At 42.7% G+C, this 15,323-nt stretch overlaps 1 protein-coding gene across 2 annotated transcripts in view; it reads right to left on the minus strand.

Moving 5' to 3' along the window:
* Positions 1-15,323, minus strand: part of LOC140476162 (sodium/potassium/calcium exchanger 4-like) — a 314,028-nt gene that overhangs the window by 28,107 nt on the left and 270,598 nt on the right. For both annotated transcript variants that reach the window (XM_072568328.1, XM_072568327.1), the window contains exon 12: positions 7,377-7,543. In XM_072568328.1, the coding sequence (XP_072424429.1) occupies positions 7,377-7,543 (167 nt within the window). The remainder of the gene's footprint in view (positions 1-7,376; positions 7,544-15,323) is intronic.

The raw sequence follows: 15,323 nt of genomic DNA on the forward strand, positions 1-15,323 counted from the left end.
ATATAAAATAATGGAAATTTTCCTCAAGTATCTTGAATTTCTTTTTGGCTTCTTTGTGCTCATAATGATTCAGTCTCATGTTTTTTTTGCACCAGCAACTGTGACTTAATCAGCCAACTCTCTGATTTTATAAATTTCAACATTTGGCACAAAGTGAAATAGTTGACGCACACATCACACATGGAGAATCAAATTCCAGAAAATTTGCCACATTCATCAATATGCCAGCCATTTGTATAGCCAGCTTCTTTGAGTTCTATCTGGAGAGACTACAAACAAGAGTTTGCGTAGGCATCACAATTTGGAAAGCCTATCACAAGCAATCGATTAACGCTTAGCCAATAAGTAAGTTATTAATCTCAGGTATCTACTCTCTGCTAAGAAAGATGTTTAAATCCCTAAAATGGTACAATAAATCTTCTAAGCCGTCTGTGATCTAGTGATCAAAATGATTTGGATTTGAAGGACACTTAAAAGACAGGTGTAAAGAACTTTAAATAGTTTGCTACAAAGACTGCGTGCAGCTTTGTGGTGGCTACACTGACAGATACTATACCGAGTGTCACAATGCAAATTCAATTTGACGCACATTTTCAGTGTTGATTTCCATCAAAACTGAAATAAAGTAAGAAAAACCAGCAGAAGCGATAACATGATCTGACCAGTCACTTATGGTTCAAATATGTTTTTAAATTACCTTGCCAAAATTGCTTCTTTAAACAAAGAATTTTTAAAGCTAAAATAAAAGAGGTATGGCCTTAAGAATTCAAAAGGGGAAATAGATATTATGGCAGTGTGGATCCGGGTTATCTGTCAGGAGTTTGGGTAAATCCCAATGCAGCTGACTCTGGGAATTTTCTGGATATCGGCACCTGGAATGGTCTGAACTTGGAGTGTGATTTCGGGATTTTGGAAGACTTCGACCCACTTAAGATTTTTAGTTAGCTAAAAACCTTGGAGGAAACTTTTATACTATTGACCCAATTAGGTGATTAACCCCTGACCCCACCCCCTGACTACATCCAGCACCAATCCCTGACACCTCTGGACGGAATGGCCCCAACCACTGAGCTAAAACCCTGCCCCAACTTGATACACTCTTCAGCTGACCCAATACCAACGCCTCCTGGTTTAGCCAAACACAACAACCCCTCCTGACCAGACCCCTTGAGCCACTTTAATCACTGGTTCACTTATGTTCTGTAGGGAAGGAAACCTGCTTTCCTTGCCTGGTATGACCGACATGTAACTCCAGATTCACAGCAACCTGGTTGATTCTTAACTGCCTTCTGGCCAATTAGGGATGGGTAATAAATACCGGACTAGCAAGCAATGCCCACATCCTGAGAATAAATGAAAGATCCTGATCCACATGACTGTTCCCTAACTCCCTCACCTATCCGAAATCCTATTGCTTCACCCACCTCTCAGTAGCTTTCCAATTAGCTACACAACTTTTAAATCACAGAATTAGGGTACTTACTTCTGAAAAGGGTATGTAGTAGGATGTGATCCTCTGTGTTCCTGTTTTCATAGACAGTTGGATTCACCTAAACTGCTCTGGAACAGAAGACTCCAGGACACAGATTTGTGAGGAGAAATTGTCTAAAGGTAAATGCCCAGTTTTTGTTTTATCAGACCCAGAAATGTGGTTTCTGATCCGGATCAGAAAGATTTGGCCAATGTAAATGTGATCAACTACTAGAAAGTGAGGACTGCAGATGTTGGAGATCAGAGGTTCAGAGCATGGTGCTGGAAAAGTAAATGTAATTTACTGTACCCTTGCTCCCAATGCAGTCTCCTCCACATTGGGTATACAGGACGTCTACTTGCAGAGCGCTTCAGAGAACATCTCTGGGACACCCGCACCAACCAACCCCACTGCCCCATGGCCAAACACATCAACTCACTCTCCCACTCTGCCAAGGACATGTAGGTCCTGGGCGTCCTCCGTCACCACACCCTAACCACCTGACACCTGGAGGAAGAATGCTTCATCTTCCACCTTGGGACCCTCCAACCACATGGCATCAATATGGACTCCACTAGGTTTCTCACCTTTCCCCCCCCCCCCCCATCTTATCACAGTTTCAACCTTCCAGCTCAGCACCACCCTCATGACCTGTGTTACCTGTCCATCTTCGTTCCCACCTATCCGCTCCACCCTTCTCTCCGACCTATCACCATTACCAACACTTCCATCTACCTATCGAACTCTCAGCTACCTTGCCCCCAGCCCCACCCCGCCCTCCCATTTATCTCTCTACCCCTTCTCACAAGCCTCATTCCTGATGAAGGGCTCTTGCCCAAAATGTTGATTCTCCTGCTCCTCGGATGCTGCCTGACCTGCCGTGCTTTTCCAGCACCACACTCTCGACAATGTAAATATGATGCCAAATGAATAAAAATGAACCACTGGTGATAAGAATATTAGTAATACTGGGTGTTCAGAATACCAAGTCATATTAAAAGTACAGATTAGCTCTTTCACAAACAACACCACTTCTGTGATGCATTGAAAATAGCACAAGCTCAGATCTTTGCATTTCCATATCATACTGATAGGGACCATAAGTGCACTACACTTACAAGCGTTTTAATTATTTTACAGAATGTTCCTGCAGAATCTAATTTTAGGAAAATATAATGACCATTAATCAAAGGTTTCAAACGTAGAGAGAGAATTTCCAGTGCTTCAGTTTTGGTGAAACTAATAATGGACAATTCTTAATTGGTGACACTATCTTGATTCTTAGGAGGAAGAAAGTAAGACATATTTTGTTTGCAAAGCTTTTGAATTTGTCAAGAAAATATATTGTGCACAGCATTTTTGAGCAACAAACCATGAAAATTAATATATAAATGTCAGACAAAACATTTCATGCATTTACTTATATTTCTAATATATCTTTAATCTAATGTATTCAATATTTAATTTATTAATTTATTTTATGGTAACAGCTATTTGGAAACAAGATTTCAAATCTAATTTAAATAATATTAATAATTAATGTTGCAAATGAATAGCAATTATGTTTTTATATCCTGCACCAAATCAAATTATGCAAAATGCTCATTGCAAAAAATATTATAGCATCTTATTTATCATCAGTGTTGCATTTATTTCAACATTACAATTACTCTTAAATAAGCAATCACTGGTCTACTGTTGGAAAGTTCTATAGCAGAACTTTGGTGATACCGCTCATACAAATGGGAGGATCCTCCTTCTAGGTTTGTTGGGATAATTTAGAGTGGTGCTGGAAAAGCACAGTAGGTTAGGCAGCATCCGAGGTGCAGGAAAACCGACGTTTCGAGCAAAAGCCCTTCATCAGAAATTCCTGCTGAAGGGCTTTTGCCCAAAACTATGATTTTCTTGCTCCTTGAATGCTGCCTGACCTGCTGTGCTTTTCCAGCACCATTCTAATCTTGACTCTGATCTCCAGCATCTGCAGTACCCACTTCTGCCTTTGTTGGGATAAGTCAAGTAAAGTGAATGCCTGTGGATCGGGCCCTGTGGGAGTTTCAGGTCATTTAAACTCTGTCTTACAAATATGGCTAAGAAATGTAGCTGCTTAGCGGTTAATTAACAATCCCAAATAAGCTTCTCCCAGTGCCACACAGCAAAGATGTAACTTATTCCAGTCCAATTCACTTGGTCACGTTCCATGTCTGAAGACTCCTGCATTAAAAACAAATAACTAAGTGTTCGGGTGAATTTGTTCTCGGGGAGGGATGGGACTGGTAAAGAAAATCGGGTGAGCTGTAAAACCAGCTGCTGGTTCATTTACTTTATGGCATCTTTCAAGTCAAATTTTGGAGGAGAAGGTGAGAACTGCAGATGCTGGAGATCAGAGTCGAGAGTGTAGTGCTGGAAAACCACAGCAGGTCAGGCTGCATCTGAGGAGCAGGAGAATTGACGTATCGGGGCTCTTCATCAGGAATGAGGGTTGTAGGTCGGACCTGAGAGACAAATGGGAGGAGGGGGTAGGATTTTGGGGGAAGGTAGCTGAGAAAGCGATAGGTGGATGAAGGTGAGGGAGAAGGTGATAGGTCAGAGCGGGGAGTGATGGACAGGTCCGGAGGGCGGTGCTGAGTTGGAGGCTTGGGACTTGGATAATGTCGGGGGAGGGAAAAAAGATGGACTCTTCCGCAGTAACACCTACACCACCCCCACCTGCTCCTCCGCTACATTGATGACTGGATCATCGCTGCCTCGTGGTCCAACGAGGAGGTTGAACAGTTCATCGACTTTACCAACACCTTCCACCCTCATCTCAAATTCACCTGGACCATCCCAAAAGACAAATTTATTGTCCAAATTCAGATTATGCAATGTGACAATCCTGCAAATTTAAACCAAAAGTACTCTTAGTTGCGATACTGAGCTTTTTTCCTCGTTTTATATCCATTACTAGTATCGAATGCTGAATTACACCAATGCCAGTGTAGAGGCAGTGAAATAAGGACTATGTCAAGGAAATCAGAAGACCTTAGGAAGAACAAGATGCAGGACCTCACCATATGCCAGCTCTAAAGATTCACAACTCTGAGTGAAGAGGTATCTCCTCATTTCAGCCCTAGATGGACAACCCTTATCCTGAGATAATGATCCCTTGTCCCAGGCTTTCCTGCCAAGGATCAGCCTCTCAGGATCTCTCCTGTCAAATTGTCTAAGAATATTATACGTTTCAATAAGATCGCCTCTCATTTTTCTAAACTCAGGAGAACCTGGATCCTTCGATTCGGTCCCACTGCACAGGACAGTCTTCTCAACTCTCGAATAGTGAACCTTGTACTGCCTCTAAGACAAAAACTGTACACACTAATCCAAGTGGATTACCAAAGCCCGATAGAAAGACATCAGGGCTTCCTTGCTCTTAAACTGTCACCTCTGGCAATAAGTGGGCGGCACGGTGGCACAGTGGTTAGCACTGCTGCCTCACAGCGCCAGAGACCCGGGTTCAATTCCCGCCTCAGGCGACTGACTGTGTGGAGTTTGCACGTTCTCCCCGTGTCTGCGTGGGTTTCCTCCGGGTGCTCTGGTTTCCTCCCACAGTCCAAAGATGTGCAAGCCAGGTGAATTGGCCTTGCTAAATTGCCTGTAGTGTTAGGTAAATGAGTAAATGTAGGGGAATGGGTGGGTTGCGCTTCGGCAGGTCGGTGTGGACTTGTTGGGCTGAAGGGCCTGTTTCCACACTGTAAGTAATCGAATCTATTCAAAAGCTAATATACTATTCGCCTTCTTTGCACTTTGCGTTGCCAGTGTGCTGACTTTCTGTGATTCAAGTAAAGCATACAAAAAAAACCCTCCAACTCAAAATCCTGTGAATCCCAACATTTACTAGGTTCTCTTTTTTTTTGGATTATCTGTTTTTTCTATTCTTCCCACCACAGTGAACAACTTCACAATTTCCTGCATCATATTCCATCTGCCACTTTTGTGTCTAACCACATCACTGTACTTTTTCCCTTCACATTCTCTTCATTACCATCCAACAACTGACTGCCCACTTGGCTTTTTATTGTCAGAATACTTGGACACATTACACTGAGTCCCTTAGTCACTGATGCAGTTTGGAAATATTGATTTTTGACGCATTCCACTAATTACATACGTTGGTGATTATTTTCCAGAGTTCGATAGATTTGGGATCAGTTCCTGCAGATTGGAGGGTGGCTAATGTTGTATCACTCTTTAAGAAAGGAGTGAGAGAGAAAGCAGGAAATTATAGACCAGTTAGTCTGACCTCAGTGGTGGGAAAGATGCTGGAGTCTATTATAAAGGATGAAATTATCACACATCTAGATAGCAGTAACAGGATAGGTCAGAGTCAGCATGGATTTATGAAGGGGAAATCATGATTGACTAGTCTTCTGGAATTTTTTAAGGATGTAACTCTGAAGGTGGACAAGGGAGATCCCAGTGGATGTAGTGTACCTGGACTTTCAGAAAGCCTTTGATAAAGGCCCACATAGGAGGTCAGTGAGCAAAATTAGAGCGCATGGTATTGGGGGCAAAGTACTGACTTGGATTGAAAATTGGTTGGCTGACAGGAAACAAAGATTAGTGATAAACGGCTCCCTTTCGGAATGGCAGGCGGTGACCAGTGGGGTACCGCAGGGATCAGTGCTGGGACCGCAGCTTTTTACAATATATATTAATGATATAGAATATGGTATTAATAGTAACATTAGCAAATTTGCTGGGTGGCAGGGTGAAATGTGAGGAGGATGTTAGGAGATTACAGAGTGACCTGGACAGCTTAGATGAGTGGACAGATGCAGTTTAATGTGGATAAATGTATGGTTATCCACTTTGATGGCAAGAACAGGAAGGCAGATTACTACCTAAATGGAGTCAAGTTAGGTAAAGGGGCAGTACAGAGAGATCTGGGTGTTCTTGTATACCAGTCAATGAAGGCAGCATACAGGTACAGCAGGTAGTGAAGAAGGCTAATAGCATGCTTGCCTTCATAACAAGAGGGATTGAGTACAGAAGTAAAGAGGTTCTTCTGCAGCTGTACAGGGCCCTGGTGAGACCACACCTGGAGTACTGTGTGCAGTTCTGGTCTCCAAATTTGAGGAAAGACATTCTGGCTATTGAGGGAGTGCAGCGTAGGTTCACGAGGTCAATTCCTGGAATGGCGGGACTATCTTATGTTGAAAGATTGGAGCGACTGGGCTTGTATACTCTTGAGTTTAGAAGACTGAGAGGGGATCTGATTGAGATGTATAAGATTATTAAAGGTTTGGACACTCTGGAAGCAGGAAACATGTTTCAGCTGATGGGTGAGTCCCGAACCAGAGGACACAGCTTAAAAATAAGGACAGAGATGAGGAGAAACTTCTTCACCCAGAGAGTGGTGGCTGTGTGGAATGCTCTGCCCCAGAAGGCAGTGGAGGCCCAGTCTCTGGATTCGTTTATGAAAGAGTTGGATAGAGCTCTCAAGGATAGTGGAATCAAGGGTTATGGAGATAAGGCAGGAGCAGGATACTGATTGAGGATGATCAGCCGTGATCATAATGAATGGTGGTGCAGGCTCGAAGGGCAGAATGGCCTACTCCTGCACCTATTGTCTATTGTCTACAAACAGTCATCCTGAAAATGATCCACTTGTACCTACTCTCTATTTCCTGCCCATTAACCAATCCTGAACTCATTTTGATAGAGTATGTCAATGGTCATCTCAGTTGTTTGAGGCAATACATTAGCACACCATGGAACTGCACATCTCTCTTCCTTACTCCCATTCAAATATCTGACTTCTTGTTGGTCTGGGGCTATTGCATTTGTCTTCCCTCAACAAATTCTTTCAACACAAGATATGTTAAAATGTATGATGATTTTCCTGAGTGATTTCTTTCTTACTTACCATCCACACCATTAAATAAGAAAAGACTGCAATCCATACAGTGGACATGAGAAAGGTTAGCATGAAGAAATTCTCCCAGCGAGGCTTCGCACAGTTAGGGACTGTGAAGAACAGCACAAGCAATACCGGCCACGAACTCAGCCATTTCACCTTATTCAAGCATCCCCCTGTCAATAAAACGTAGATATGATTTTATCAGCGACGTGAGGGAAAATGCATTCACTCAATGCATTTGACCGAACACAGTCTTGATCTTTTTGACAAAAACATCTAACAGAACGCTTATAATTAAAGCAGTACATGCTGGCAACTGTTTGTAATTACAGGCTTTCAGTTACCATTTCAGATAGTCAGCTTTTCAATCACAGACAATTGTAAAAGCCCTGGGGAAAAATGGCCGCATTGTCAACTTAAAGGTCCTGATGTTTACAATCACATTCAATTTGTTTTATTTCTGGATTTTACACTTTGCTCACAGTAGCACCTCACTGAGCCATGAAATTAGGCAAGTGATTTATTTGATAGTTGAAACGACTACTGCAAAAATATCACAACACAATAAAACTGGAAATCTTTTTCTGAATGCAAATCATGTTGATAAAAAGGCCAACATTCATTCAAGCATTTCCCCTACTTCATATTATATTTTATTTCGGTTCAACAGCTGCTTAACTCATCTCTGCTACCAATAGTGCATACTATTGTTGATTGTAAGCAGGGTAACAAGACTGGGTATCACCTCTTGCAATGAATATTTCTGTAAATTTGCAAAGGAAATGTGATATAGTTTATTGTTTATCATGATGAAGGCCATGTCAGTTTCCAGTCTAGAATGGCACAAATGTAATGGATTCAACAGGGCCTGATCTTGCAGTTTCAGCATAGTGTAGACGTTTAGTAACAGGTCAGGCAGCATCCAAGGAGCAGGAGAATCGACTTTTCGGGCAAGAGCTCTTCATCAGGAGTTGAAGGGCTAATGAAGAGCTCTTGCCCGAAACGTCGATTCTCCTGCTCCTCGGATGCTGCCTGAGCTGCTGTGCTTTCCCAGCACCACACTCTCAACTCTGATCTCCAGCATCTGTAGTCCTCGCTTTTTCCTACAAGTTTAGTAGTAGCCATGTTAGCACACATTCTCCTCCTTTATACCTGAGCACTAGCATCCCCATCTCCCCAACATTTGAGACAACAGTCTGTAGAATAGGAGTATAACAAGGGAAAAACAATGCAAGGAACTGTCTGAAATTAAAGGTTATTGCTTCAAACAGAGAAATAATTTGGTAACATTAAGTTGCAGTTTTGCTGTGTACAGCACTGTTAAAATTAATTTGAGATGTAGAGTCAATGATTATGGAATGAATTTATTAAGGGAACTAGCTTATTTATGAATGCTTCAAGCCTTTGATTGGCTGACATCTTCATACTGCTACAATTTGTCTGTGGCATTTCCAAGGTAATTTATGAAGTAAGGCCACAGAACAATGTTTGTTTACAAATTAAACTGAGTGCAGATGGCAGACTGCTTCATGAAGTGGTTTGCCCCTGCCCCACCTTGTTGGTAAATCGATGAGCTGGAAAAGGAAAAAAAGGCAAAGGTTCCATATTTTTCATTAGTGAACTGGCAAAATGCCTGTCTAATTATAGTGGAATTATGAATGTTTCAAGGTGAGAGCAAGGGCACTTTCAATTGAAATTACGACTGTCAGACATCACACAGGGCATTGTGTACTCCACAGTGATTATGAGGAACAGTAGAAATCAAACCATTTGTTGGAAGAAAGGTTTTCAATAATGTATAAAATAATGTAAAATAAGTATTTTAAAAAATCACTCTAGTTTTCAAACTTCTTATAGGAGTCAAATAACAACAGCTACCATCCATAAGAAAGTGTTCAGCATGCCTGTCTTCACTGCTAGAGTATTGAGTAAAGGAGTTGAGATGTCATGTTGAGTTTGTAAAGGACGTTGGTGAGGCCACTTCTAGAATACTGTGTACAGTTCTGGTTGTTCTGCTATAGGAAGGATATTATTTAACAAGAAAAGGTTCAGAAAGAAATTACCAGGATGTTGCCGATGAGGCTGGATAGGCTGGGATTTTTTTCACTGGAGCATAGGAGGTTGAGGACTGACCTTATTGAGGTTTACAAAGTCATGAGTGGCATAGATAGGGTGAGTAGGAAAGTCTTTTCCCCAGAGTGGGGGAGTTCAAAACTAGGGGGCATATTTTTAAGGTGAGAGGGGAAAGATTTCAAAGGGACTTGAGGGACACCTTTTTCACACAGAGTAGTTCATACGTGGAATGAACTGCCAGAGGGAGTGGCAGATGCAGGTACAGTTAGGTGGGACTGGTTTAGTTTGGGAAACTTTGTATGCATGGATAAGTTGGACTGAAGGATCTGTTTCTGTGTTGTATGGCTCCATGATTCAATAATATACTTCAATGCACTTTAACAACTGAAAATGCCTGTTGACCATTGGTAGAAGACTAGGTGGGAGATATACTCAAGAGAATATATTTTGAACTAATTTCTGAAGGCAGGCAGCAAGGCAGAGGAGCTTAAGAGAAGTGATGGTTATGTCCATCACCAAAGGTGAAGTGGACAGCAGAAGAATGCACTCCATTCATGAGGAAGACCTGAAAATATTGAGGTTCTTTCCAAGACCACTGAGCCAACTCAGTACATTAAAATCTCTCAAAGTACAACCAGAATCACCCCTAAATGGTTACTAAGAAGGCTAGTTCTACTCTGTTTGGAAGTTATTGATAGATGTTCAGATGGCAATCCAGCTCAAGACACAGCTCAAATCATTAAAGTGACACCGATCACATTCAAAAAGAAGAGTTGTCACATTTGTTTCAATACTTTAGCCAAAGAACAAAGTGTTTCAGAGTGAAAACTAAAGCCACCATTGTGAAGCAGCAAAGCAAAAGAATATCTCGACAGGTATATTGAATGCCGAGGGTGAACAGGATATTGTACAAATGAAGTAAAGTGAGAGCGATATTATAGTAGACACTTAAAGGGATATTTCAGAACACAGAATGGTTACCTTCCAATGAGAAAGAAAAGGTCCAAGGGGGAGGACCCACCATAGTTGATCATTTAAAAAGTTAAAGATAGTATCAAACTTAAAGAAGAAGTATACAATTGCAGATCAGAAGCTTGGATACATTACTGGAAAAAGAAAAGCATATTGAAATATTTAATATTGAGGGAGAAATTTGGAAATGGAGGAAACGAGTGAGAAATTTAGAAACAGGAAATAAGAATTCCTATAAATATTTAAGAAAAAGAATGAATAAGACAAAGTCTTTTCCCTGGGGTCGGGGAGTCCAGAACTAGAGGGCATAGATTTAGGGTGAGAGGGGAAAGATATAAAAGACACCTAAGGGGCAACGTTTTCACACAGAGGGTAGTACGGGTATGGAATGAACTGCCAGAGGAAGTGGTGGAGGCTGGTACAATTGCAACATTTAAGAGGCATTTGGATGGGTGTATGAATAGGAAGGGTTTGGAGGGGTATGGGCCAGGTGCTGGCAGGTGGGACTAGATTGCGTTGGGATATCTGGTCGGCATGGACAGGTTGGGCTGAAGGGTCTGTTTCCATGCTGTACATCTCTATGACTCTATGACTAATAAAGGGAGTGTTAGAACTATAGAAAGTGAGTCCAGAGAAGTATCAATGGAAATTAAGGAGATGACAGCCGAATTGAATTTGCATTGGTCTTCATTATAGAGGATACAAGCAACATTCCTGAGCTAGCTATAAATCAGGAAATGGAGGGAGGAAATCAAGCAAACTTTCCCTGGACAAATGGTACTGAGCAAAGTGTCGGTGCTTGGCTGACAAGTCCCAGGTCCTTATGGATCTTATCCTAGAGTACGACACATCAAGGACCGGGGGGGGTTGGGGGGAGGGGGAGTGGGGGGTTGAGTTAGCTGGATGTTGCGTTTCAGGAGGCAGTCATGACATGTAGGTTAAGTACTCTATTTTGCCCAGTGGTCAATTACAAGAGGGCATGTCTATGAGTGAGGAAGACTGACGGATCCTGAATTTAGAATTGAAGGAGCATCAGTTTTTAACTTTGGTAAACTCCCCATGGTAAACTAATGGAGGAAGTGCAGGGTGTTCTAGCTAGGTGGATAAAGAACTGGTTGAGCAACAGGAGACAGAGAGTAGTAGTTGAAGGGAATTTCTCAAAATGGAGAAAGGTGACCAGTGGTGTTCCATAGGGGTCAGTGTTGGGGCCACTGTTGTTTGTGATATACATAAACGATCTAGAACAGGGCACTGTTGGTATGGTCAGTAACTTTGCAGGCGACACAAAAATTGGTGGAGTAGCAGAAGGCATAGGGGACTGTCAAAGAATACAGGAAAATATTGATAGACTGGAGAGAAGTAGCAGATGGAGTTCAATTCAGCAAATGTGAGGTGATGCATTTTGGGAAGTCTAATTCTAGAACCAACTACACTGTAAACAGAAGAGCCTTGGGAAAGGTTGATGAGCAAAGAGATCTGGGAGTTCAGGTCCATTGTACCCTGAAGGTGGCTGCACAGATGGATAGAGTGGTCAAGAAGGCATATGTTATGCTTAGTTAAAAATCACACAACACCAGATTATAGTCCAAAAGATTTAATTGGAAACACTAGCTTTCGGTGGTTGATGAAGGACTACCTGATGAAGGAGTGGCGCTCCGAAAGCTCGTGCTTCTAATTAAACCTGTTGGACTATAACATGGTGCTGTGTGAATTTTAACTTTGTACACCCCAGTCCAACACCAGCATCTCCAAATTATGGTATGCTTGCCTTCAGCGGATGGGGTATTGAGTATAAGAGTTGGCAGGTCATGTTAAATCTGTACAAGACACTGGTTTGGCCGCATTTAGAATACTGTGTACAGTTCTGGTCGCCACATTATGAAAAGGATGTGGACGCTTTGGAGAGGTTGCAGAGAAGGTTTACAAGGATGTTGCCTGGTTTGGAAGGTGCTGGCAATGAAGAGAGGTTGAGTAGGTTAGGATTGTTTTTATTAAAAAAAAAGGAGATTGAGGGGGGACCTGATTGAGGTTTACAAAATCATGAATGGTATAGACAGGATAAATAGATATAAGCTTTTTCCTCGTGTAAGAGATTCAATAACGAGAGGTCACGTGTTCAAGGTGAGAGCTGAAAAGTTTAAGGGGGATATACGCAGCAAGTACTTTACACAGAAGTGTCTGGAACACATTGCCAGCAGAGGTAGTAGAGGCAAGCACGGTAGATTCATTTAGGGTGTGCCTGGACAGATGCATGAGTTGGTGGGGAGCAGAGGGATACAGATGCTTAGGAATTGGGCGACAGGTTTAGACAGTGGATTTAGGTCAGCTCAGGCTTGGAGGGCCGAACGGCCTGTTCCTGGGCTGTAAACTTTCTTTGTTCTTTGTCCAATAGGTGTGACGTACTTACTCGCTGTGTAGATGAGAAAAGGATAGTATCAAAAGTGGGTAAATTAACTACTGTAGCATTGTACAGGAGGCCATTCAAGCAGGGGAGTGAAAACAAAACTAGTAGTGGTAGGAATTCTATAAGTAAGAGTACAAATAGCATTCTGTGTAAGCAGGATCGAGAGTCTCATGTTGTGTACTATCTACCTAGTACCAAAGTGAGGGACATTTCAAATCGGCATGAAAAGCTTTTGGAGAGGGAGGGGGAGGATCCACTTGTTGTGCTCCATGTTGGCACCAACAACGTAGGCAAGAGTAAGCAAGAGGTCTGGCAGCATCTGTGAAGAGAAATCAAAGTTAACATTTCAGGTCTGGTGAGGAAAGGTCACTGGATCCAAAACAAGATGTGCAGGTCAGGTGAATTGGCTATGCTAAATTGCCCGTAGTGTTAGGTAAGGGGTAGATGTAGGGGTATGGTTGGGTTGCGCTTCGGCAGGGCAGTGTGGACTTATTGGGCCGAAGGGCCTGTTTCCACACTGTAAGTAATCTAATCTAATCTAATCAATAACTTTGATTTCTTTCCACAGACCCTGCCAGATCTGCTGAGCTTTTTCAGCAACTTCTGTTTTTCTTGCTGATTCAGAGCATCCATAGTTCTTTCGGTTTTTTTTAGTATGCAAGAGGTCCTGTTGGGGGAGTGTCTGGAATTATGAGCAAAAGTAAAGATCTGGAATTTAGTGGTTATAATCTTAGGTTTATTATCTGAGCCATATGCAAATTGGCATAGAAATAAGAAAATTAAGGTCATATATGGATAAAGGAAAGGTGTGGAAAGGAAAGGTTCCATTTTGTGGGGCCCTGACATCAGTATTGGGATAGGAAGGATCTGTACTGACAGGACGGACTCCACCTGAACATGGCAGCTCAGTGGTGAGCACTGCTGCCTCACAGCGCCAGGGACCCAGGTTCAATTCCCGCCTTGGACAACTGTCTGTGTGGAGTCCAAAGATGTGCAGGTTACGTGAATTGGCCGTACTAAATTGCCCGTATTGCTAGGTGCAGGGATAAATAGAGTGGAATTGGTCTGGGTTGTTTGCACTTCGGAGGGTTGGTATGGACTTGTTGGGCCGCAGGGCCTATTTCCACACTGTCGGGAATCCAATCTAACCTAATCTCCTCTCTGCCTTCTCTTTGTGGGCGGCACAGTGATAATCACTGCTGCCTCACAGCGCCAGAGACCCGGGTTCAATTCCCACCTCAAGCTACTGTGTGAAGTTTGCACATTCTCCCCGTGTCTGCGTGGGTTTCTTCCGGGTGCTCCGGTTTCCTCCCACAGTCCAAAAATGTGTAGGTTAGGTGAATTGGCCATGCTAAATAGCCCGTAGTGTTAGGTGAAGGGGTAAATGTAGGGGAATGGGTCTGGGTGGTTTGCGCTTCGGTGGGTCGGTGTGGACTTGTTGGGCCGAAAGGCCTGTTTCCACACTGTAAGTAATCTAATCTAATGTGGGAATCCTAGTGGAAAGGCACAATAGGGTGTTCATAACAGCTTTAAAATATTTCAGAGGGAGTGGAAGAGCTTGGGAGGTGGGGGGAATGCTTAACAGAGGTTATTAAATTTTCCACAGCAAGTAATAGGACAGAGGGAAGGAAAGGGCCAGGAACCTAACTTCATTTACAGAAGGTAAAGGGATAACTATGAGAGAGGGGCGGTCATTGCAGGACTGAGGGTGTGTACTTAAATGCGTGCAGTATATAAAACAAGGTAACTGAGCTTGTATCACAGATTGAAATTGATGGGTACAATGTTCTAGGCATCAAAGAGATGTGCCTGCAAGGGATTACGGCTGGGAAGTAAATATCCAAGATTACGTGTCCTATTGAAAGGACAGGCAGATCGGCAGGGAGGGGGCGGAGTTGACTTCATGATAAGAAATGAAATTGACAGCAGTGAGTGCTATGGAGTCAGAGGGTTTCGAATCTGTGTGGATACAGTTGAAGAACTGCAATGATAAAAAGATCCTGACGGGAGTTGTGTGCAGGCCCCCTAGCAGTAGTCAGGATATGGAGTAGAAAATAAATTGGTAGATTAAAAAGCATGTAAGAAAGGCACCATTGCAGTAATCATGGGGGACGTCAAATTGCAGGTGGACTGGGAAAATCAGGTTGGTAGCAGATCCAAAACAATGTAAGTTGTGGCATATGTATGAAATTTTGTTTAGAGCAGCTTGTGGTAGAGCCCACTAGGGAACAGGCCACTCTGGATTTAGTGATGTGTAGGCTCGATTAGAGAGCTGAAGGTGAAGGAACTCCCAGGGGGTAGTGACCACAATATGACAGAATTCACCCCACAATTTGAGAGGGAGGAGCTGGAATAAATGTAAGAGTTTGACAACTGAGTAACAGTGTCGAAAAGTGTGGCACTGGAAAAGCACAGTGGGTCAGGCAGTATCCGAGGAGCAGTAAAATCGACGTTTCGGGCAAAAACCCTTCATCGGGAATACAGCTTTTGCCCAAAACATTGAT

The sequence above is a fragment of the Chiloscyllium punctatum genome, chromosome 4 (assembly GCF_047496795.1).
Source record: "Chiloscyllium punctatum isolate Juve2018m chromosome 4, sChiPun1.3, whole genome shotgun sequence".
Taxonomy (NCBI): Eukaryota; Metazoa; Chordata; class Chondrichthyes; order Orectolobiformes; family Hemiscylliidae; genus Chiloscyllium; species Chiloscyllium punctatum.